Raw genomic sequence first — 26332 nt, 5'->3', positions numbered from 1 at the left:
GTGTACATTTCCAACCCCCTTTCTAGGAATCGATAATGTTTGATAATGACATGCCACTCAGGTCCCTATGCAAGGTATACACAGTATTGATTGCAACTCAGGAGGGTCTGAGCTCCCTGAATACTCTGTCGTTTCTAAGAAAGACACTCGAAAGTGACTAATAATTAATAATGATCTCATCTGGCTCAGTCACTGCTAAGGCATGGAGGCCTCTGCCAGGGCTTCGGCTCCCGCGGTGAGTCTGGAAAAACAAATCACTTCTCCAACCTTCCGAAGGCACTGTGCCAATTCCAGCTGCCATGCCTCAATGTTAACGCCTTTCCAGGAAAAATGTTTGCGCTCTCTCCTCCTGGCGGTGGGACGGTTTGAGGGGACACAACACAGGTCCAAGAAAGACCAAGTCCCTGGCCTCCAGCAGACAGCTTTACAAAGATCTGAGGACTCTTGCTGGAAGCAGCAATTGAGGGAAAGGCCTGTGTTTGATCCCCACTGGACTGCCCAGCCCCTCACCAGGGGCCTGGCACCTGGCCAGTACAGAGATTTTGTTGAACTGAACCAAGCATGAAACTCAGGGCAAAAGAAGACAGTACAGTACCATTTGGTGGCCAGTGGTAAAGAATCTGCCTGTGTGACTTAGCACACACACACACACCAATGCAGGAGATGCAGGTTCGATCCCTGGGTCGGAAAAATCCTCTGGAGAAGGAAATGGCAATCCACTCCAGTATTCCTGCCTGGGAAATCCCATGGACAGAGGACCCTGGTGGGCTACAGTCCATGGGGTTGCAAAGAGTTGGACATGACTGAGCAACTAAACAACAACAATAATAGTACCATCTTAATCTGGGGAGGGATTTCTATTCTTATCAGTACTTATAGTTTAGAGCACACTGCACCTTACCTTATGGTTATTTGAGATGTCTCAATTACTCCACAATATAGTTTGTGGACAGGGTCTCTGATGTACTCCGTTTTTTACCTCCTACTATATCCCATAAAGGGTCTGATACCATTGCTGTCTGTCGTCTTACATACTATAGATGGAGCAGCAGGAGAAAAGAAGAAAGGCTCCCAGAACCTCAGGCCACTCCTTCACCCTCTGATGCCCTCCTGGGCCAGAATATTTGTTTATGCTGAGTATAGGCAAGGCTTGGAATGCTTTTCTAAAAAGAGCCACCCATGATAGGCACTGGCATGGGATTTATTTTCCATCCTAGAGAAAGAAAGAAAAATAAAATAAGAGAATAAGACTCAGGGAATCAAATTGAAGCTCAGAGAAATATACTGTTCCATGTCACACAGCTGGAAAATGGTGGCATCTCCAAGCAAGCCCAAGGCAGTCTCACTCCACATCCTTTCCACTCTACACCCTACTATTTCCTGATCCCTAGTACCCGAAAGAACACTCTATCCATTGGAGATGTATCCAATCCAGATAGGCTATCTCACTGCTTTTTTCTACTTACTGAATGTTCAGGTCGAATCTGAGTTTGATTCTTATGACATTCTGGTAGATTTGGGGAAAACATGATGCCTTTGTGTACAGATTTTGGGGCCTTCCATCTTTTACACATATCAAGTTTCCCATTATACAGACTCAGAGGTAACACCCACATTTGAGAATTAATATCCCATAGCTGCAAAGAGACAGATCATTGCGGGGAAAAGAGTAGTTACAAGAGGCCATAGGACTTGGGGGAAAGAATGCTGGATCAGAAATAGGAAGACTAGATTCCAGTTCTGTTCTGCCACTGATACTAATGCAAACACTGCAGACCATGCAGTCTCAGTAAATATTTGTTTAATGAATGAGGGAATGCTGTATGACCTTGAGTGAATCACCTTAACCCACACCTTCAATGAGGGGGCAGATTAGGTGATCATACACGTCTGTTCATCCAGAGTCTAAGCAAGAATGTGCTACATTGCAAAGTAAAAATTGACTAATTCAGAATGAGAAGTGAGGCAAAGCAGAATTCTGCCTGCTCTTGGAGACCTCCACTCTTTTCATCCTGGGTGACCCCCTGGAAGTGCTGAGAGGGGACCCTACTGACTGTGGAAGACCAGAGGCGGCCTCCAGAGAACAGCACAACAGCCGGTGCAGGATAAAGTCAGGCTCCTTGGGAAGTGCCTCAAACCATCCCCTTGACACAGGGGCTCTCGGTTCAAAGACACTCAAAATGAAAGGCTCCAGCGTGGTCTTTTGAGTTGACCACAGGGCATACATGCCCCCTCGCTTAAATAGGACTGTTCTGTGTAAACTTGGCAGGAGCAGTATTTGTGATGAGAGGGATCAAGCTTCTGGGCATTCCACTTGCCCACTTCGACATTTGTGAACGTTGCCATTTGGGAAAGACCACTGCATACCATCCACTGCAAGGGAAAAGGCCTGATTCCTTGCAACTGACTCTGGGATTCCAAGCCTTTTTTTATAGGATGGCTGTGAGAGTGATGGTGAAGTAGTCTGCCAACTCCGAATTCACTATACAACCAAGTAATCGGAATCACAACAAAGAATAGTAATTATTCACGATAAGAACAAATGGTTTTGTAGAGCCTCCTATGATGCCAGGCACTAAGCCCTTCACTCATAGTCACTCATTTAGTTCTCACCACAACCTCTTAGGCACACACTACCATCATTATCCCCACTTGACAGGTAAGGAAACAGAGGCACACACAGGCCAACGTCTTGCCCAAGCTCGCTCAGCTGGTGGTGCAAAGCCAGGTCTACATTCTGCATCTGGCTTTTGGAGACGCTGCCTCTACGGATCTGAAAGACATCTATGGTGAAGATACCTACATATACAAAGTGAAGGATGTTGGTTGTACGAATGGTTTCTCAAGTGGCCATTTTCCATCTTTTCCTCACAGAAACAGCAATCAGAGAACCACTGAGAAAACTAGTCCAGCTAGATATACCTGATTCTTTTCTTTTTATATCTACTGAGTAAATGAGTGAGTGAAGTTGCTCAGTCGTGTCCACCTCTTTGTGACCCATGGACTGTGGCCTACCAGGCTTCTCCGTCTATGGGATTTTTCAGGCAAGAGTACTGGAGTGGATTGCCATTTCCTTCTCCAGAGGATCTTCCTGACCCAGGGATTGAACCCGGGTCTCCTGCATCGTAGGCAGATGCTTTACTGTCTGAGCCACCAGGGAAATCTTATATCTACTATACACTATTAAAGATACCACCCATCCTACCTACTAATTTACAATTTTCCTGGAAGATTAACAGCCTACATGAAACTCTTCCTCTTACTCCCCAGCCAGCTTTTGATCAGTAGGCAGCCTCATGGCTAAACACCATATGAGCATATATGTGCCAAACTGGTCTTTAAGCATGTAGAATGCAGAACCAAAGTTCTAAGCACACTGAGCTTTGAGAAGGCTTCGTGAAGAATTCTGGTACTGCCTCTTTGGATGCTGGTCAGTGTGATATTTCAGGAGCTCCTATTACCTTTGCACTGCAGTTTCTTTGGGGGAGACTCTGTACTTGGGTTTTCCTGGGTTTCATATAGAGGAACAAGATGCCCCTGTGGACATCCTGGGTACCTATGACTCTGTAGGATAGTGTAAAAGTCAAGTGCAGATGCAACTCTCAAATTTCTGCTGCAACCATCATTCTGAAGACTTAACATAAGACTCTCATATTCAAGCCTATGAAAAGAAGCCCATTATACACCAGTTTATTAATACAATGTCTATAGAGAAGGTCACTGCTGCTCATCTGGGATGCTGATGAATGTGGTAAATTATATCATATGGAGAAAGGGTGCAGGAACTGGTGGCATTTGGGCAAGATGGCAACTACCATTGCCTTCAACATTTCTGCGGCTGATGTGGAAGGCATTGAGTTTTGTTTGGTATAATCTGTTTTAATGCAGGGGTAGCACAAGGATTTGAATCAAGAATGATACATTTTCTAACAGTAGGAGTTGTTCAAAAATAGAAGAGGCCACCTCAAGGCTCTGAAAATAAAAGCAGAGATGATACACTTAACAGGTTAAATGACTGTGATGAATATTGTCAAAGGGACTCTTGCTTTGAGAGAAGAAATGGCTTAGACCACTTTTGAGGGAGGTTTTTCATGTTCCCCAACCTCTCTGAGTCTTTGAAACTGCTCATTGACTGAAGAAAACAAGAGTGAAATGAAAACAATTGGATTTAAATGTCATATGATATAATACTTTCTGTGAAACTATTTTGTCATAGTTGTATGATTGGGAACAACTAAGAATAATGATTGTGAAACACAAGAGATGCAAACTAGATTTAAGAGAGATTCCATGAAGACCCTGGACCAATGCAAGGCTGCTGTAATGTCCATTCCTCACTGTGGCTTAAAAGCAACGCCTACCATCCCTCTAAGCTGCCCTAGCTATACCAAGGGCCAGAAACTGCTTAACGCTGTTTCTCCCACCCCCCACCCCCCGGTATGAAATGCTATGGGCTTCCCTGGTGGCTCAGCACAAAAGAATCCGCCTGCCACGCAGAAGACACAGGAGACACAAGTTTGATCCCAGGCTTGGGAAGATCCCCTGGAGAAGGGTATGGCAACCCACTCCAGTATTCTTGGAGAATCCCATGGACAGAGGAGCTTGACAGGCTATAATCTATAGAGTCACAAAGACCTGGACACGACTTAAGTGACTGACCACACATGAAGTGCTATGACTATAAAGTATTACAATATCCTTCCCATTCCTTGAAAATGTAGGAAGAAGTCTGAGCAAAAGGATTTCAAATATTCAGTTCAGTTCAGTTCAGTTGCTCAGTCATGTCCAACTCTTTGCGACCCCATGAACCGCAGCACGCCAGGCCTCCCTGTCCATCACCAACTGCCAGAGTCCACCCAAACCCACGTCCATCGAGTTGGTGATGCCATCTAGCCATCTCACCCTCTGTCATCCCTTTCTCCTGCCCTCAATCTTTCCCAGCATCAGGGTCTTTTCCAATGAGTCAGCTCTTTGCATCAGGTAGCCAAAGTATTGGAGTTTCAGCTTCAACATCAGTCCTTCCAATGAACACCCAGGACCAATCTCCTTTGGGATGGACTGGTTGGATCTCCTTGCACTCCAAGGGACTCTCAAGAGTCTTCTCCAACACCACAGTTCAAAAGCATCAATTCTTCAGTGCTCAGCTTTCTTTATAGCCCAACTCTCACATCCATACATGAACACTGGAAAAACCATAGCCTTGACTAGATGGACCTTTGTTGGCAAAGTAATGTGTCTGCTTTTTAATGATTTAATATGGTCATAATATTAGCAGCCCAACTTCCTCACCTTGTCAGGCAACGCCTGCCATCACAGGACCTAGGTGACAAAGCAGAGAAACCTGGACTGTTGCAAGCATGGCAAGTAAGTCAGAATAGGGAACCATTTTGGGATCCATTGGAAAGTAGGGTTTCCTGCACTCATTCCTACGTCCTGAAGCACATGCCTGAATGACACGCATGTGTGATGCAGAAGCCCATCAGAGGCCATGGGCAGGCCCTGCCCCAGGCAGTAAGCATCCACTTTGCCAGCCTGACTCCCAGCTGTTTCATAATTTCTGTTCAGTTTGTGAAATAACAGGGCAAAAGCCCAGCTAGAAAGCATTCAGTTTTCATGCCGATGCTAACAGCGTCCAGGAAGAAAGGGCTGCTTTGCCCCCCAGCTGCGGCTGTGGCTCGCAGCCCTCATTAGGGTACCTACAGCTCATGATTAAGTGAATTAAAGGCTGCTTCTCAGCAGTGCCAGCGAGTTAACACTCCAGGTCCCGAAATGGAAGACTTATTCTTGCTCACGGTGCTTTCTTCTGGTGGAGGGCCTGGGATTGTGGCCCGTGGGTAGGAATGCAGCAATCCCTATCTCCTACCTGCTCAGGCCACAGTGGGCTGTGGCCCTCACCTGGAAGAGAGATGACTCACAGCAGCCACAGTAGGCAGACAGATGATAGGAAAGAAAACCATTCCCCTATATGGGCAACTCTTTTTCTCGATTATTCATTCAGGTACTTGGTGCCAGGGACTGTTCTAAGAGCTTTGTATGTAGTACCTCATTTAACCCTCAAAACTGTTACTGTCCCATTTTACAAATGTGCAAGGCTTCCCCGGGGACTCAGTGGTAAAGAATATGCCTGCAATGCAGGAGATGCAAGAGATCTGGGTTTGATCCTTGGGTGGGGAAGATCCTCTGGAAGAGGAAAGAGCAACTCACTTCAGTATTCTTGCCTAGAGAACCTCATGGACAGAGAGGCCTGGTGGGCTACAGTCCATGGGGTCGCAGAGTCGGACATGACTGAGTGAATACAGTCATGTATTTTATGAACTACATAAAGTGGAAACTGACGCATAAAGAAGTCATGTCTTTCCAAATATATCACAAAAGTATTAAGTGGCTGCTGCTGCTGCTGCATCGCTTCAGTCCTGTCCGACTCTGTTGGACCCCATAGACGGCAGCCCAACAAGCTCCTCTGTCCCTGGGATTCTCCAGGCAACAATACTGGAGTGGGTTGCCATTTCCTTCTCCAATGCATGAAAGTAAAAAGTGAAAGTGAAGTCACTCAGTCGTGTCCGACTCTTAGCGACCCCATGGACTGCAGCCCACCAGGCTCCTCCGTCCATGGATTTTCCAGGCAAGAATACTGGAGTGGGGTGCCATTGCCTGCAGAGCCAGGATTCAAACCCAGGATACCCTCTCTCTTGCTTTTCTTTCTTGTTCTTTTTTTTTTTTTTTTTTGATGTGGGCCATTTTTAAAGTCTTTATTGAATTTGTTACAATATTGCTTCTGTTTTATGTTTTGACTTTTTGGTCCTGAGGCATGTGGGATCCTACCTCCCTGACCAGGTATCGAACCTGCACCCCCTGCATTGGAAGGTGAAGTCTCAACTACTGGACCGCCAGTGAAGTCCCCCGGCGTAATCTCTTACAATACCCTTTCCTGTCCTGTTTCTTTCTTTCTAGCAATAGGGTCCCTCCCAAAGTGTTGTGTCCCTGAGGCCTAGAAGCTTACTATTCAAGCATCACCAGATCTCTACCTCTTCAGGTGTTTTGTTTAGGTACTGGTAGGAGGTGAGACCTGGTGCAGTCATGGCTGGCAATGATGGGATCATAATTACACAGTGTTGGAAGTGACAGCAAGAAATACTGAGGAGAATCCATCACAAAGCAGAGTTTCCCCAGGAGAAGGTTCTCTGAGGGTTGGCTAGGAAGGAGACCTTCCAAGGTGACAGCTGAGCCTGCAAGATGAGGTGCATCCAGAAGGATGAAGAGTGGGCTGTGTGCTGGCACTGGACAGCCAGGATGGCCAGCTATGTTAACAGCAGAGACAGACCCTGGCCAGACAGCAACAAGAGGGGTGCTCTCAGAGAAGTCCTCAAAAAGGGATGGAGAAGTAAATGGGGAAGGTACATTAGAGAACGAAGGACGATAGGCAATGGAAATGCTATTCAGAAAATCCTTAAAACCAACCAAAAAAAATAACAACTCAAATCACCAGTTGCAAAATGACAATAAAATATTTACCCAACAATGTCAACCTGTTCTTCTGTCAGACATTGTGCCAACCCTTCTGTACCTATGATTCCAGCTACCTCTCAACATCCTGCCAAGTACATAGCATATCAGTTGTGTATATAAGGAAGCTGAGGGTCAGAGAGGGCAAGTAATTTGCCCAAGGTCACACAGCTAGAATGAAATCTTGGTCTCCACAGTTTCAAAGCCAGCGTACTTTGCCCCTACACTAATCTGCTAGCCAGTCAGTTAAAAACTGGATAATTTTTTTTCCTCTTAATGAACATAACCAAATCATCCCTAGTATTCTAACAAATATTCTTTCCAATGTATGAATAAAAGTTTACCTGTTGGTACATTTATTTTAATAAACTCAAGAAGGTTTTAGTGCTGCACGTAAAAAAGTACACTTTTGGAAATTATATCTCAGACTTCAGCCAAAGGCACACACTCCAGCAATACTAACAGCTAATATTTATTGAATAAGTGCTAAGTGTTGCTGCTATTCTAGACTCATTTAGTCTTTACAATAGGCCTGAGAAGTAAATGCCATTTTTATTTCTAGTTTTACAGGCAAGGAAACAGAAAGGCACAGGAAAGTTCAAGAACTTACATCTAAAATGGAAGCTAATGCCAGCCAAAATACTACCCTCAACAGAAGTTCCCCAAATGCTCTGCTGAAAGAAGCTTCCCTTGGCAGGATTGTCGCTCACTGACTCTTGAAAGGAGACACGTAACTTCCCCCTGGTTCCCCTTCCCTCTTTTTGGTCTGAAAGCATCTGGAACAAACTTCTTAGGTCCCAAAGAGTAACCTTTCCCGCCAGTGACTTTCCTGGGCTGGGGCTCCAGCTGCCGCAGCTTTTGTGAGGCTGGCCTAGTCACCTGAGTGAAAGCGAATACTGAGAGATGATGTGAGCAAATCTGACCACATGGACAAGCAGGTAATTAGGATAGGTTCTCCTAATGGAAGCATGAGATGGTGTCTGTTAGCCGCATTTAACCTGGATTTGACGAATCCGTCGAGTGTGAGATCTGTGTAGCTTTTGTGTGTGTGATCAGTCACTTCCATCGTGTCCGACTCTTTGCGACTCCATGGACTGTAGTCCACCAGGCTCCTCTGTCCATGAGATTCTCCAGGCAAGAATATTGGAGTGGGTAGCCATGCCCTCCTAGAGGGAATCTTCCTGACTCTTGCTGGTTGATAAAGCCAAGTCTTTCACAACCATTTTCCTGGTGAATCCTCACAACAGGTTTGGTGGTGGGAACACACTTTATTAGAAGCCTCCCTGTAGAGCTCAGTAAGCTCTGCGGGGATCAGAGAGTTGCCTGGGCAAGCAGGTGGCACATAGTGGTCCAAATCCAGACCTTCTGCCTTGCTGAGCAGGTTGCTTCCCTTCCCCCAAAGCAGACAGGAAGCGACTGTGTTTTCAAGAGAGTACTACACCAAAACTATATTTTGGATGTCCTATTTGTTACTGAAATGAAGAGATGCTGTTGGCTCACTCCTTTGATCAGCGTTCTACAGAGCTGGCCCTATAACTCTATTCTCCACTTGAATATTTGGTTTTCTCTGCAACAACAACAAACCTACATCTTCGTTAGTCTTCTGTGCTCAATACACCTGCTCTACTCTAGTTCTCAGAGAATTTAGTTCCCAGACTCTCATCCTCTCAATGTCTACTTCCATGACCATAAACCGTAATTCCCATCTTTCTCCCCATTCTTGATCCTTCTTCTATGACTCTATCTATATAATCCAATTGCATCTTTGATATCGCCACTGGCTGCCCCATATGTATCTGTTTTAAAATTTTTTATTTACTTCTTTATTTGCTTTTGGCTCTGCAGGATCTTCGTTGCTGCATGGGCTTTTCTCCAGTTACAGTGAGTCGGGGCTAGGCTATTCTGTAGTTGTGATGTGCAGGCTTCTCATTGTGGTGGCTCTTGCTGGGGAGCACAGGCTCTAGGGTGCACAGGCTTCAGTAGTTGTGGCGTGTGAGCTCAGTAGTTGCAGTTCTCGGGCTCTAGAGCACAGGCTCAATAGTTGTGGTGCACGGGCTTAGCTGTTGTGCAGCAAGTGGGATCCTCCTGGACCAGGGAGCAAACCTGTGTTTCCCACATGGGTAGGTGGATTCTTTACCACTGAGCCACCAGGAAGGCCCGGATGCATCTTTAACTTACTGGTGTAACTTACTACATTCCAAACCAATCTCATCCTTTGCACCCAAACCTGGTCCTCCATTTGAATGCTCCAGCCTGACACTGGGGAACCTTCCATGACCACCACCCTCCTTCATGGAAGACATCTGATCAACCACCACATCCTGTACAATCTATACGCTCCATCTCTCTCAAATATGCCCATCTCCATCTCCACCTTCCATCCTCCTCCACCTCTCCATCTCTTTCCTCCATCTCCACCCAACCACCATCCACCTGAAAGCACTGCCCTCTCTGGCCTGGGCTAACCAGTCTCTCCTATCCACTGCTGCTTCCTCCCAATCACTTTCATTGTAGCAACTGAAGTTTCACTTTAAAAATGCAGATCTGGTCACATCCCCTTGGTTGAAATATGTCAACGACTTCCCACGATTCTTAGAGCAAAATATGACATCCTTAACCAGGCTTATGAAGCCCAGCAACACTATGCCTTGGCTTCCCTCCCTAGCATCCCCATATGCCCCTCACTGCCTTTGGCTGGATACTGACCGACAGGCCTCCACACGAGTCTAGGCGCCCACTCCCATGGCCTGCTCCTGTACCACACTATTCTTTTCTACCGTAGCAACCTGGCAATGGTCATGAATGGTTAGTTGGATGATTATTTGCCCAATGCCAGTCTCCCTCACAGATCTCATCTGTACAAGGGCAAGCCATTCCCAATGTCCAGCATGGTTGTCTGCACAGTGGAGCTAAGCATTCACTAAATTTGTCAAGTGACTGCCTGTAGGAATAGGCAGTCACTTGAATTTAAAAAGTTTTAATTCAACTGCATGCTTAAACAAAGAAACATTTGAGCCTACAGTCCCTAAAAGCCCCATATTGTGTGCTTAGCCACTCAGTTATGTCCAACTCTTTGCGACCCCATGGACTGTAGCCTGCCAGGCTCTTCTGTCCATAGGGATTCTCCAGGCAAGAATACTGGAGTGGGTTGCCACGCCCTCCTCCAAGGGATCTTCCCAACCCAGGAATCGAACCCAGGTCTCCCATGTTGCAAGTGGTTTCTTTACTGTCTGAGCCACCAGGTAAGCCCTAAAAGCCCCAGGCACTCATAATAAAAAGTTAGAGGCCTATAGGGAATTTTAGACTCCAGGCTCTCATTTCGTATGTCAGTGCCCAACTATTACTGGACAATGAGATATTTGTTGTATTTAAATTTTTTTTCTGGTGATGGAACCAAAGTGATATTAATATCTTCCAGCTTGTTTTTACAACTGGTTGATGTCACTATGGCCTTGAGGCACCAAATGAGATCTAGGTGGCTTAAAGATGAAAACTTACCATCATGGAGCAGGTTGGTGCTCCTGGGGTCAGTGTCATTCATTTCTGTGACTGAAAGATACTCTCCTCAGAATGAGGGTATAGAGGGCTCTCAGCAAGTTGAAAAATATAAATAGTAATTACGAATATCATTTCAAAACTCTTGAGAAGAATCAAGCATCACAAATCATCTTCCCAAGGTTAGTCTGAAAAGATGACCAGAGTAGGCACCCCAATACCTCAAGGTCCTGATTCCTGGACTCTGACTCTATGGAAAGTTGTTCATTGTCTAAGCCAAGAGTCAGAAATTTTTATTGAACTGAGTAAAGATAGAGGAAGCCCTCTATGTGCTTTTTCTCATTATTGATGGGCTCATTCAGCTTAGCTAGGTTTAATCAGATTCCTGGAACTTAGTTATAAATTGCACTTTATTATTGGTCAAAGAGGAGTTGTGTGCCTACCATTTAACTGGCCTGAAGCCACGTCCTTTTCATGAAGCTGATAAATGACCACAATTCAGTGTACAGTCAAAGTCCTTCTAAGAATACACAGATCCTGATTTAGAACCTAGCCAGAACCACATGCTTACCTAAAAATAGCAAAGGACAGGCAGGGATTCCTTAGAAACCTCTGGTCAGAGGTGACATTTGAAATCACTGTGGAAGTTGAAGAGCACAACCTACACAGCCTCATGTCACCAAAGGGTTGTCTATGTGCCCGCTCAGTGGTTCAGTTGTGTTAGACTCTTGGGGAGCCCCTGGACTATATAATATAGCCCACCAGGCTCCTCTGGCCATGGAATTTACCAGGCAAATATACTGGAGTAGGTGGCCATTTCCTACTGGTGGTTGGGGATCTTTCTGACCCAGGGATCAAAACTGTGTTTCCTGCACTGGCAGTCAGGTTCTTTACCACTGTGCCACCTGGAAGGCCCAAATGAGGTGTCCGAAGGGCCTTTATTTGGAAAAGGGAATGTACATTGCAGGATGCCAGCACAAGGCCACCTGACTCACAATGAAGTGAAAATCACAAGCCTAACTACGGACTTTGGCTGCTTCTCTGTGAACAAGTGGTTTGAGTTCCTACTCAGAACCAGAACCAGAAGTGGTCACCAGGGCAGAGCAGCAGGTGTGGATGGGGTCCAGCAGGATAAGAGGCAGGAGAGAAGTCCTGGTGGTAGGGACAGTCATTACTTAGGGGTTCAGAACTTACAGCCATCTGAATATTTATTTAGCATTTCTTTGTTTCTCTATTGAGGAATAGGGGTAAGAGAAAGGATCAAAAGATAAAGGCGGTAGAATCTCTTGATGCCTTGTGGTTACAAGCATTTCTGCTTCTGGTGAGAAGCTGGAGTGCATGGACGTGGCTGCCCAGAGCAGAGAATTGCCGTGCACGCCTTCTGTGCCTGCAGGGACATACAGGGTGTGCCCCTCTGGATGCTGTGCTCCACTGAGTCTGAACTTTCTCTTGCATCCATTAGAGGCTCCAGAAAATGCAGCAAAAAACAGACACGAGGAGGCCTTGGCAGGAGCTCTGACTGGGAGACTGAGAGACAGAATCCAGTTCGAAGATGAGCACCTACTGGGCACAGCTTCTTTGACCTTGCTCAGAGATCCTTAAATTCTCAGCGTAAAAGACCACAGAAGCTGGGGCCAGGAGAAGACTATGGAAAAGCACACTGAGCCTGGCTTACCAAGGGAGAGGCAGGACAGACACAGTGGCAGTGGCTGGGCTCTGGAGTCCAATCCACTGGGTTTGAAACCTGGTTTTGTCTCAAGCTGTGTGACGGTTAGCAAGTTGTCAACCTCTCTGAGACTCAGCTGCTTTATCTTTAGACGGGGGAATTATTGTGAAGATTAAATGAAACAACTCACATGAAGGACTGGACAGAGTCTCTGTCCTATGGTTAAGTGCTTTATAATTGTTAGGAATTGTCATTCTAGCAGCTTGATGAAAAGAAAAAAAAAACATATAATGTTAAATATGTCATAATAAGTATGAAAGGAAGAAAATCTACAACAAAATAATATGATGCATTCTCTGAAAAGACTTTGCACCAACTGAGGATCTAGGTTCAAAGGCCAAGAGTTCTTGTGTAAAAATTTTTTAAAAAGAAGAAAATCTATATGTGTGTGTGTGTACATACACATGTACATGTCTACCTTCTCAACTATGATAAATGTTTTAAGGGATGACAGTGGGGACTTTCTAAGTTGAATGGTAAATGCCTTTGTGCTCAGCTGTGTCTGATTCTTTGCAGCTCTATGGACTTAGACTGTCAGGCTCCTCTATCTTTGGAATTTTCCAGGCAAGAATACTGGAGCGGGTTGCCATTACCTCCAGGGGATCTTCCCAACCCAGGGATCAAACCCATGTCTCTTGCATCTCCTGCATTGGCAAGTGGGTTCTATACCACCTTGGGAAGCCCAAATGCCTTTAGCCTGAGACTAAGTGTGGCAAATCACTAGGGAAGGAACTCATCAGCCAGACAGGGAAAATGCAAATGGTCAAGATTTTGTGTGATGCTCCAATGAGGTGAAGGCCTTGGGAAATGCTCTTGGAAGGAATAAAACACAAGCCAGGAAAGAAGCAGGAAAGGCAGGATTGGGGAAGACTGCCTGGCTCAAGAGAAAGGTTCGATTAGAAGTCAGGAGGAGTAAGTCTTGGATCCAAACAGCAGAGGCCCTTGGCCCTCAGGAGACTCAAGAGACTGAAGGAAATGGTGCACTGCTGGGCTGGACGCCCCTATAAGAGGCTGAAGCCTGCCTGGGTGGGCGGAAGGAGGTGATACTGACGGATGGCTGCGAGGACTTGTCTGAGAATTTCAGTGTGTGCCCAAGAGAGTAACCGGAGGTGATACAGGCACCTCCACTTCTCCACTTTGGACTTCACTTCTGAGAGCTGGCTAATTAACACCCACACCTCCCTTCGCCCTGCCCTGGGTGTCTCCTTTGAAGGCATCCGCCTCTAGCATGATAGCACCTCTGTCTACAACAGTGTAGTTCTGAGAACAGAGAACAGTAGGTGACCTTCAAACCTCTCATGGGCTGAGTGTGTGTCATGCCGACAACATCCTAGACTTACTTAGACTGGAAAGAGCTTCATTTGCTTGCTGCTGTGTGCAGATGCTTACCAGGTTCAGCTGTGCCGATCATGGTTCAAGGCTCTGATTACATAGCTATACCTACTGTCTCAGGGCCTGCATGGCTGTGGAAAGCAGGGAGACCTGGGTGTGAATCCTGACTTTGTACTTCCTGACTCTGTGACATGGGACCAATGACTTCTCCTCCTTGAACCTCAGTTTTTCCTTCATTAAATGGAGATACGTGCTCCTTGCATAAGAGATCAAGATACATATAAAGAGAGGATAGCAGGTGATGAGATCCAGGGTTAAGCAAAGCATTTCCCCCAGTGTTTGGCACAAAGAAGTCATTCAATCATTGTAACTGTTGGGTCTTGCTGGTCTGCATATTAACACTCCAGGGACATAGTGAGGTTGATGGGATTTATTGCAAATGGGAATGGAGGCCCTCACTGGTTTAAGCCAGGAAGGCTGGATCTCATGTACCATTTAAAAAGCAATCTGCTCCCGGAGTCTGCAATTCGCCACCCTCTGACTGCAGTGGCCACTTGACGGAGCAAGTGAATTGCACTAAACTGTTAATGAGGAGCAAGACGGTGTTTGGGAGAATCGTAAAATCACTCCGCCATTACCGTGCACTCGGTGAACCTTCACCTGCCATCCAACTTCCCCTACAGCTATGGTAGCTCAGCTTCCTAACTGTCTAGAGACTTGATTTACCTGGCACAGGAAGGAGGCCTTGGACCAAAGTTCTCGGAAGGAGGCTTTAATAAACATCTGTAAGACCACACGTGAGAGTCTGGCCCAGGATAAGCTGTGCAGAAAAGCCTGGCTGGTGGTACAGGTTCCCTCACAGATGACAGCCCACCTGCTGCCGAAGGCAAGTCATGCCCACTAGCTACAGGACAGGCTTTTCTAGAAAGAGAGAGCTACAGGGTGGGCAAGGCTTGCCGTGCATTGAACACCTGTATCAAGGTGTGTGTGGAAGGACTTGTGAAATGCCTTCTCCAGCATTCAGAACAGTAACAGAACAGTAGCAGCAGGCAGGCCCTGCTTTTCCATACTTGACATTCCACTTCTCTGCCAGGTCTCTGCCTGGTTCACTGTGTTCTAATTAACGCCTATATTCCACCTCTTGATCACTGACTCATTCACTCATATATTAGCTCCTTCATTCCACAAATATTTAGGAGGCATCTAGTATATAATGGGTACTGTTTTAGACACTGATATCTAGATACATGGGGCTTCCCTGGTGGCTCAGATGGTAAGGAATCCGCCTGCAATGCGGGAGACCTGGGTTTGATCCTTGGGTTGGGAAGCTGGAGAAGGCAATAGCAACCCACTCCAGTATTCTGGCCTGGGGAATCCCATAGACAGAGGAGCCTGGCAGGCTACAGTCCATGAGGTCGCAAAGAATCAGATACAACTGAGTGACTAAGCACATTCACATCTAGATACATAATACTGAGATACACAGTGATAAAAGGGGAAAAAAAAAAAGAGAGATACAAAAGGGATAAAACATCCTGTCCACAAAGAGCTTACTTTCTAGTGGGGAGAGACAGACATATGACACATAAAGTACACAGGTGTGAAGGTGATTAAGAGATACATAAGAAAAAATTCAACAGGGAAGGGCAACAGGACATGATAGAGGGAGGGGCTGAGATTTTAAGTGAGGGAGTCAAGGAAGTCTCATTAAGAAGGTGATACCTGCGTAAGACTGGAAGGGGCTGAACCCTTCACCTGTCTTTCTGATGTGACCACACCAAGGTCACACCACCCCCGCTGGTAAAGTGCCCTTGGCCACCTCCTCCTTCGCAGTTCAGGTGTGAGTGCTCCAAGCAGGCTGCAGCCTCAGGAGGGTGACCGAGGGCCATGGTGGACACCCAGGAAGGGACCCCAGGTGCCAGGGCACGTCCTCACCTCCTCCAGCCGCCGCCGCTGCTCCTTCTGCTCCTCAATGCGCTTCTGGCGCTCAGCCAGCAGCTGCCGCTTATGCTCCTCGTTCTCCCGCTGCTGCTGCTCCAGCTGCTGCCGCCGCAGGGCCTCAGACCGCTCCTTGTTGGCCAGCTGGAGCCTCAGGAAGTCCCGCCGCAGCGTTGACTCCCCGGGCAGGTTGAGAATGGAGCTGCGGGCAGGATAGAGAGACAGATCAGGGCCCACTCTGGGTGGGGTCATCGCTATCCCGGGGTCCCCTTGGAGAAGGCGAGCCAAGCACGGGCTCTCTGGGCCTCCATCAATTCCACTGCTCACCTCAGCAAAGAAACAGAGTCCAGGGAACTAACTCAAGTCCAGCCTCCCCTTCGGTGTGATTACTGCAGGCACAGGCTGTCTCCATCACCATAGAGCTGTCCCATTCCTCAATTCATCACTTCTCTCCAGGATGGTCCACAGAGCTCCTTCCTCATCCTCTATTTCTAAAAGCTTTTTTGAGTACTGTAAGCCCTGAGCCCCAGACTGGTTTATTTTCACTTTTAAGAAAGAACTAACCAAGAACTAATCCAACAAATAAAAATGAATAATCAGAAGCGGTGAGGAAACCTGCTCTACATAGATGGATACATCCTCAACCACTTCACCTCCTAGAACGCAAGCTACAGACCCCTTGGTTCTGCACAGCAGCCCAGCCAGGAAGGGAGTGTTCCTACTTGTTCAAATAGACCTAGTCTTTTTAACATTTCTGGCAGCTTCCTCTTGAGATAAATCCATTAAATAATCATTGAATGCCTACTATGTGGCAGGCACTGCAGTAGGCTCTAGTGGAGACAGCAGTAACTAAACATATTCTCTCTAGTTATTTTCTTGTGGGGAAGGGAGACAAATAATTAGACAAATTCTACAAACAACATCATTCCAGATGTTAATAGGCTCTACAGAAGACAAAAAAGTGTAGGTTTTAAGAGGGACAGTGGCAGGGAGCTGGGGAGAGGATGAGGGCTCTCTTTTAGATCAGGGAAGACCTCTCCTAGAAGGTGATGGTTGAGCTAAGCCCTAAATGTTGAACACGGAGAGGAAGGGGAAGACTCTTTCGGGCAGAAGGAAAAGCAAGTTTAGAGGCCTGTCATGGCAACAAGGGTGGCCTTTGTGGGGGACTGAACCCCAAGCTGTCTTCCCAGAGCACAGTGAATGAAAGCAAGAGGGGTACAAGAGGAGGGCAGAGATGGGGAGATAGGGTAAAGCAGGAGGCTGTGGATGCCACGTGTGGAACATTTATCAGCAGGAAAGTAACAGGATCAGATTCACTTGGCTGCTCAGTAGATGCTCTTCTGCAGGGTGTATGAGGGCAGGCAAGGCCGCCCATTGGGCTGCTACTGCAGTGATTCTAAGGTGGAGACTAATCAGGTGGGAGTGGTGGGGTCAGAGGCTGCACGAAGCCTTTGGGGACAGAGTTAGTAAAACCTGTTGATGGATCCAATGTGTGGAGTGAGGGATGACTTGCAGTTTTTTTCTTGGCATCTGGGCTGTGGTGGTGATGCAAACTGGGATGGGGAGTGACAGGGTAAGAGTGAGTTTTGTGGTTGACAAGGGGATCATTCTGTTTTAGAGAGCGGGTAGCGTGCTCTGGGAGATACCGCCATGCATATGTGCATGCTAAGTCACTTTAGTCGTGTCTCACTCTTTGCAATCCCATGAACTGTAGCCCGCCAGGCTCCTCTGCCTGTGGGATTCTCCAAGCAAGAATACTAGAGTGGGCTGCTGTGCCCTCCTCCAAGGAATCTTCCTGACCCAGGGATCGAACCTGCGTCTCTTATGTCTCCTGCATTGGCAGGCAGGTTCTTTACCACTAGTGCCACCTGGGAAGCCCAAGATACTGCCATAAAGTGACATAAAAACGCTTGGTTCATAGATAGTGCTTGGACCCCTACTAATAAGTCTCTTTTAAAACTACAGCCCTTGTGTAGGACTCTAAACCAACCCAAAATGATGGCCACATGCTCTGTGCAAAGGCAGAAGGGCTTAGGGAACCCAGCCTCCTGTGCACATGAGGACGATCTATTAATATTACCTGATGTTGAATCAATGTCAGATGATCTGAGCTGTATTACTGACTCAATCATTAACTCCATGTGTGACCTGGTTGCCAGCGTTGGGTTGTTACCTCATTTCCATAATGAAATAAACACTGTCCCTTTTTACTTTTCAGGATTTCATGAAAATTAATTAGATGTGCCCATAAAACAGGACTTGGAAGATAATCTTCAATGTCATATATAGACATGTTACAATTATAGAAGTGTTAAGGGACAGCTAGGTCACCCACTAAGTGACTCCTAACATGCGATATAGCAAGTATTAGTTAAGACAAGGGCCTCAGCTCCATGGAGAGTAATCAGTAGGGCTGATGTGTCTGTCTGAGCAAGTTTTGGAAAAACAGTGTGCAACTTCTCCGAGAGCAGGGCATTTGGTCCTTTGCTTTATAAGAATGTTCATTTTCCGTATCACTACTTGGCAGTCATCATCTTTATGCAGCTAAACTGGGGGTAGCCAACACTCCAGGACTCTTGCCTGGAAACTCCCATGGATGGAGGAGCCTTGTAGGCTGCAGTCCATGAGGTCTCTAAGAGTTGGGCACGACTGAGCGACTTCACTTTCACTTTTCACTTTCATGCACTGGAGAAGGAAATGGCAACCCACTCCAGTGTTCTTGCCTGGAGAATCCCAGGGACAGAGGAGCCTAGTGGGCTGCCATCTATGGGGTTGCACAGAGTCGGACACAACTGAAGTGACTTAGCAGCAGCAGCAACATGTTAAGTATCCAGATGGAAGGAAAGAATTCTCCTTCAGTCTTTGACCTTGAAGATTCCCACAGAAGGTGAAAAGAGAAAAACTCATGGCCCTGCAAATTCAATCCTGTCCTCTTCCAGTAGTTTTAGCAATAATCCAGCTTGGTTAGGTCCGAGTTAGCTCAGAAAAGGGATGCACTAGCTCACTCCAGCAGCAGTGGCTGAGTTGGACCCTTTGCTGGTTTGGAAGATCTGCCTCAGTCATACAGAATCTGTTCCTTATTGAGTACTGGGCTCCAACCTTGGATGGCTAGAGGGTGGAGACCTCTATCTAGCCCAGTGACCCTTCTGCTTTGTCCATTTCCCCAACAGATCTCACTTCACATGAACAGTGCATCTGCCCTGGTGTGCATGGCCATGCTCTTTGATTCACCAAACTGCCATCAGCTGAATTCTCTTACAAAAAGAAAAATCCTGGTGGTGTGAGCACACTGGCATCAATTATTTATAAACACAGACTAGGAAAAAGAATCAAAGTCAAGTGAAATTTAAAATGTAGGAATGATGGTAATAAAGTAGCACTTGATTCTGGGAGCTAACATAGGAGAGCAGGAATGGGCGTGGGAGTTCTGTTTAGGGTTCACCTTGAGAATGTAATTTGACTTCCTGGAAGCTGTTTCCTCTTGGATAAGGCTGTGGTGAAAATACCATGGCATGTGACAAGGACAGTGGCCGCCTAAATGTCTCAAAGGTATGAAGTAACAGACTGAATATCTCAAGTCTAAAAAATACCACTTAGGTCTCCAGAAAGCTGCAGTTTGCAGTACTGTTAAGACTATTACCCAGATAATTGCCTCCTCCCCATTCTACAATGTTATATATACGAGGAAATAAGGAAATAAATCTTGGAAGACAAGATAAAGAACATGCTGATTTCCATGTCCTCGTACAGCCTGCCTAAGGAAAATTTCCCAAATTAATGAATATGTGCATGGGTAATAAATTAGATAAGACCACCCTGCTGGATTCTTAAAAATGAACCTATAAATCAAAAGGATGCGAATTTCACACAAGCACAATTCACAATGTGAAATGAGAGGATGGGTCTTGTTTGCCTACCTGGGCTCTCCGGAGTCATTCTCTTCTTCTTCTTCCTCACTCCCGCTGTACTCATACTCCGTCTCATCTAAAGAGAGACCCACAGAAGGTGAGTGGACAAAAGGTGCTGCAGCTCAGTAAAGCCCACCCTTCATTTTCTGTACAAGTAAACCAAGGCCCAAAGGGCTGTCCTAAATGTTGACCTGGGGCAGGCTCCAGGGCTCCTGACTTGTGGTCCAACAGTATCCACCAGCTGGATTCAAGCACATGGAATTAACATCTGAGACTGCCCCAGCTGACTCTAGGCTCTCTCCTTAATGCCCGGCCTTCACACGCAAGTGAAGACAAGGAGCTGAAACAGAACTTCTCAGTTCCTGTCAACTTCCATTACAGAAGCACCTAACCCAACCCGGGCCACTGTTAACTTACTGATGGTAGTAGTCATTTTTTTTTTAAGTAGGAATTTTGTTATAACTTACCTGGACTCACGAATTGCCTTTCGATATCTCAAGAACAGAAAGAAACTTTTGACAGCATGTGTGACTAAAAATATATGGTTAAATGTGTTTTTATTGACCCACTGGGGACATTCATTTAATTCACAAACATGTTAAGCGAGTTAACATGAGATAATGAATAAGATTGAGTCTCTGCTTTGGAGGAGATTAGAATCTGATGGTCAAGATGGACAAATATATAATCAGAGTCACCATGATTATGAAGAAAAATAACTAATTTTTATTGCGTATCACTCATGCTGGTCACTATGCTAGATTACTATGTTCTCTCATCTACTTCCTATAACAATCCTTTAACATGATGCCCATTTTGCAAGCAAAGGTACTGAGATTATAAGTGGCTAAATTATATGACTAATAAATCTGAGATTTGGATTTAGAATTCAACCCAGAATTTTCCCAACTTTATAATTAGCATTCTTTTCACCATATTATATACTAAATAGAAATACATAAAAAGAGCAATGAGGTATCAGAGGAAAAAGCAGCTCTGTCCATGGGTCAAAATGGGGAAGGAACAGCGAGGTCTTTGGGGAGGAAATAAGCTGGACCTTGGAAGGTCAGTAGCCCCTTTATGGGCAGATGGAAGCTGAAAGTGGCTGCAAAAGGAGCATTCTAAGCAACATAACTACCTGAGTTAGGCTGACAGTACTATAGTGCATGAATGATCAGGAAACACTGGTTTCTGAATGTTTGGTGTGAGAAAGCAGATGGAGTGAGAAAGGCCAGCAGGTCTGATGTGACTTGCTGATCTTTAACATGCTGAGGCTTTTCTGTGGGCAATGGGGAGCCTTTTGGAGGAGCTTTTCATTTGAAGCAAGGGAGGTGGTCACAGGGCTATCATCCATTGATAGCTGTGGGTTAGTAATTACAACTTTGAAGACATTTGTGTCCCTGAAAAGCAACTGAAACTGCAATTTGCTTATGTTACCACCGAGGCAGCAGTCACATGATAAGAACTATGGAATTTGATCACAAACACACTTTGCTTTCCATCCTACTCCATAAGGGATGATGAAAGGAAGTCACAGCATGATGACTTCAAGTGTATTTTTTAAAATCATATAAAAATTAGCTTTACATGTTTAGATATGTATGAAGCTTTCAGGCCACTTTTTAAAAAAGATTATTCCACCAAAATGTAAAGACCCTTCATAAAGTGTTTCAAAGTTCCACATTGAAAGTTTAATATTCCAAACTTTCCTGAAACAAAGCAACAGAGAATTCAAACTAAACTGCAGAAATTTTATCTATTAAAGTAAATTAAAGCAAGAAACAGAGGCACACAATTAATCTAATTATTTGTCCTCATTAGGGTGAAAGTTTTGTTTGTCGGATTCCTCATCTGTAATACTTCATCAGAATCCAGCATGGTTGCTTTTGCACCGCTGTCTTAAATTAGCATGTCTCAACATATCTTAAGGACAAAATAGTATCAGGTTGTGCATGCATGCTAAGTCACTTCAGTCATGTCCCACTCTGCAACCCTATGAACTATGTACAGCCTGCCAGGCTCCTCTGTCCACGGGATTCTCCAGGCAAGAATACTGGAGTGTGTTGCTGCACCCTCCTCCAGGGGATCTTCCTGACCCAGGGATAGAACCTGCATCTCTCGCAGCTCCTGCAGGAGGATTCTTTACCCCTGAGCCACCAGGGAAGCCCAAGTATCAGGTTAAGAAATCTTAAACAATGCATATTAAAATTTTTGATTCTCCCCAAAACTGGTCTTAAAGCTACTAAGAGAATGAAAAAAATACTAGAAGGAGCAAATTAAGTCATTTATCAAATCAAGCAACTGGAAGGAAGTCTCATTTGGGCAATAACCTTTCTTGGGGAGCAGACAGAAAAAGGTATCTCTTAAGCCTAAATAGAATTAAGTTCCTTAACTTACCATGCAATTCTTGAATATGCTTACTACCAAGAATCTTACTCTTCTACTCCACAGAGAAGGAACACATTAAAAATAGTCTGCTTTCACAGGATGGTGAGTTCTGAGTCCCAGTCCAGAGTTTGTGCTCCCAAAATGTGCAAACAACCCAAGGAACATGCTTTATCCACTCTTAGAGTTCAGAGGCAAAGAGGTCACAAGATCTCAGAAAGTAACCCTAAATACTACTGCAAAGTTATGTCAATAAATAATTTTCTAAATAAGTGTTCATTGTTCAGTCGCTTAATTGTGTCCAATTCTGCGATCCCATGGACTGCAGCATGCCAGGCTTCCCTGTCCTTTACTATCTCGCGGAGTTTGCTCAAACTCATGTCCATTGAGTCAATGATGCTATTCAACCATCCTATTCTCTGCCGCCCCCTTCTCCTCCTGCCCTCAATCTTTCCCAGCATTAGGGTCTTTTCCAATGAATCAGCTCTTCGCATAGCTTATATTTATTGAGTACATCTATGTGCCAGAAGTCGTAGTAAGCATTTTACATGCATTATCTCATTTTATCTTTGCAAAAATGCCAGCCAATAGTAATTATTATTATACCCCCATTCCTATTTTAAAGATGAGAAAACAGGGGTGGAGTTCACATAACTAAGGGGTGGAAATAGAATTTGAACTCAGAATTTGAGTGTGAAAACAAGAGTCTAAGTACTTAACCTAATCTACATATGTATAGGAGAATAAATTTTCTTTTTAGAAAAGCTGGCCTTTAATGGGCTACATGTCTGACACACTGCTCTAAACTATTCCCTTTAAAATTCTGACTTCATGGAGTGGCCCAAGACCACTATTAATAAGTAGCAGTTGAAAAATCAGTCCTGGCACTTTTTAACCTCGACTCATCTATTTCTGTCTATGCCTAGTTTGTGCATCTTGCTGCCCTCCCAGCTCCTTGGGTTCTCATTACGTCATCCCTTTCCACCCACTAAGAGCTGGAGATAGGGCTCCTTTTTGGCCTAGCCTCAAAACCTCCTGCTCTGAGTCTAACCTGATCACATGTTCTCCTGAGTCCCGGAGGCTGGCTGCAGAGAAGGAACTGTTTCCTTGAAATGTTCACTGAGGATTTCTCCTCCTCCCTTAGCCTTTGCTGATCTTCCCTCTGCCCAGTCCTGACTCTTACACTGCTCACTGCCGACCCCTAGGACCCTGCTCATACTTTGCCATGTGACAGATATTAGCTATAGAGACAAAGAAGAGAAATTCAAATACAGTTGTGAACTTTCAAAGATGCGAATGTGCATGCCAGCTCCAGTATGCCGGCTGTTGTACTATACTACTGTACTTTTCAAGGTACAGTACTGTCAGATTAAAAATGTTTTCTTTCTTTCTTGTGTTTGCTTTTTTAATGTACATATTATTTGTGTGGAAAGCTATTATGAACCTATTACAGTACAGTACCACATACCGGATTGTGGTAGTTGGGTACCCAGGCTAACATTGTTGGACTTATAAACAAATCAGACTTAGGAAGAGGCTCTCAGAACAGAACTCGTTTGTAAGTAGGGGACTTACTACAAAAGGAGGGCACCCTCTGTTCTTTGCTGCCCACCACTGGATCATGAAGAGCAGAGGAGAAAGGTGGAGAGGACCAAAGTGGAGACAAGCACATCACCATGGACCCCCACCCTCGGCCTCTCGCCTTCCCCTCTACTCCACCCACCCACACTCAGCGCTCGCTTCATCAGACCGGAACTTCCACCTCACTGCCAGCCCCACCAGCTGCCCCTTCCTGCTACCACCAGGGAGCTCTCACCCCATCTGTTCTCTGCATTCTCCCCCTTTCCTTCCCATCCTCAACCTTCCCTACTGCCCTGCCCAACCAAGTCATAAAACCTGCCCCAGACCAGGTGAGTTCACCTTGGTCAGGATGCTAGTTAAGGAATTCTGAGTCTCTATTCAAACAACTTGCAGGCAGTCCCAGGACCCCAAGTTGGACTCATGCCTTTTCCAGTGATGCAGTGAAAAGACAGGGTGGGACAACAGGTAGAGCCATAAGAAAAAAGAGTTTTTGAATCTATAAAACAAAGGGGAAAATGCAATGTTCTATATAGTAGCCTGGCAACCTCTTTAAAATTCCTGTGACTATAATAAAAGTCCTTCTGACTTTCAAATACCTAAATTAAAAATGAGCCTCAGAGCACAAAAACTTAAATGGTGGAGAGTGCCAGTACTGAAAAAATGTCAATTAGGTGTGTGTGTGTGTGTGTGTGTGTGTGTGTGTGTGTGTTTTAAGGTTGCCTGTCTTCTGTAGATTTTGCCTTTGAAACATGAATATTCATTTGAATTAAGAAAATCACTTGTCATATTAAACCACTTCATAGTATCACTCAACACGACTTGTTGTTCACTGCCTGGAAAAGGTAATATTTCTTGCAGTTCTATTCTTTCATGAAAGATTCCATTTCAGCAGCCTGCCCCTGGTGATGCCCACAGGCTGTGATCTCTGAGGCAGTCCTCACACTAAAGAACAATGCAGGCTATCTGAAATCCCCTCGGTCCCTCCGAACACATCAAGAGCCCATGACACTTGGTCTTTTGTTTCCCTCGCTGAAATAAAAATGTGCACCTCACCTTTCTCTCCTCGCTTCTTCTTTGTTCTGTCGATATGGTCCTTGAGCTGAATGCGGACCTGTCGCTCATTAGGTTGGTCTCGTATAAATGGATGCTTCATCAGTTGTTCCGTTGCTGGTCGCTGGCTGTGGTTCTTTACCAAGCAGCTCTCAATAAACGACTGGAATTTTTTTGACCTGACAAACAGAAGAGATGAACCCATGGATAAAAGGACAATCCAAAGCAAAGGAAACTTACATTTTCTGAAATACAAGAACAACAACAAAAATAGGTTCAATCAGCTACATAGGGATCAGCCAGTCACGGAGTACATCTAGCTCTTTATAAAGCACGATGGGGTTCAAAGGAATCCTTGCCACCAACACACAACTCAGGCAGTGTGTGGCAGTTACACCAAGAAGGCATTTTTGCACAGTTTATACGTCAAATCACACCGAAGACCAACAGGTACCAGTGAAGAGAAAGGCCCCGATAAAAATCATTCTTGGAAGGTCTATTGGAATGAGCGAACCAGAGCTGGGCCTTAAAGAGTTAGGAAAAAAATAATTATTGGGAAAGGACAGTTCAAGGAGGTAGGAATCAGTGAAAAACTAAAGCTGAGATTGAGCATACTATATGTCAGGGGACACTACGGTGAGCTAAGTAAGGCAGGAAATGCAAGCTGGAAAAAGTAACACTAGGGTTGGATAGGTAAAGGGGACAATTTGTAGAAATGAACAAGATTCTTACATAGTAAAATGAAATTTAGGCAGAATTTTTTTAACTGGCAATTCCAGAATCACTTTTGGACTTTGCTTTTCAGTGAGCAAGAATAGGATGTATGTGAATGTCTGCTATCGATCCATGGACTTGGAAACTTAACTTCAAGGGACTAAGTTCACACCCAGAAGCAAATTTATCTCCTTCTAGAGAGGCACCATCTCCTCAGAGATAAACCCTGTGCCAGAGACGCACAGGGGCAGGGGAGAGCCGGTGAGAGATACCAGCGATTAGGGCACAAGTCCACAGCGTGGTAGAAATTAATGATGACTTGAGCTATGATTCATGAGTTGGGCATGCCTGTTCTGGCTGAAAGTTCCAAGAAACTGTCCGGCATCATAAATAATTAAGCTCATGATTCTACTGCATGCCTTTCCCAGGTGCTCCACTGTCAGCAAGGCACATCACTCTCGGAGACCTTGGGGGAGCCCTGCACACCCTCCTCACTGTTGGCACCTTGATCAGGAATGGATCCATTCTATGCTCTCTGTCGCCCTCCTGTGGATCACTGGGGAGTTACAGAAGCAAATCTCCGAAGTAAAGCTTTCCCAAGCTTCCCAGCAGGTCCTATGTATAACCTTCTAGCCTGAAATATGTCCTCACCATACAGAACAGAATGGTGAGGGTGTTCTTCAAAGTTCAGGTGTCAGCG

The 26332-nt window shown here is 45.4% G+C and overlaps 1 protein-coding gene across 9 annotated transcripts in view; it reads right to left on the bottom strand.

The window, feature by feature from the left end:
• Nucleotides 1-26332, bottom strand: part of TNIK (TRAF2 and NCK interacting kinase) — a 400085-nt gene that overhangs the window by 79971 nt on the left and 293782 nt on the right. For all 9 annotated transcript variants that reach the window (XM_055569073.1, XM_055569075.1, XM_055569079.1 and 6 more), the window contains exons 10-12: nt 24922-25097; nt 19912-19978; nt 15992-16196 (exon numbers count right to left, since the gene is read on the bottom strand). In XM_055569073.1, the coding sequence (XP_055425048.1) occupies nt 15992-16196; nt 19912-19978; nt 24922-25097 (448 nt within the window). The remainder of the gene's footprint in view (nt 1-15991; nt 16197-19911; nt 19979-24921; nt 25098-26332) is intronic.

This window comes from Bubalus kerabau, chromosome 2 (genome assembly GCF_029407905.1).
Source record: "Bubalus kerabau isolate K-KA32 ecotype Philippines breed swamp buffalo chromosome 2, PCC_UOA_SB_1v2, whole genome shotgun sequence".
Lineage (NCBI taxonomy): Eukaryota > Metazoa > Chordata > Mammalia > Artiodactyla > Bovidae > Bubalus > Bubalus kerabau.
The sequence above is the reverse complement of the archived record's forward strand: the minus strand, read 5'-3'. Positions and strand labels throughout refer to the sequence as shown.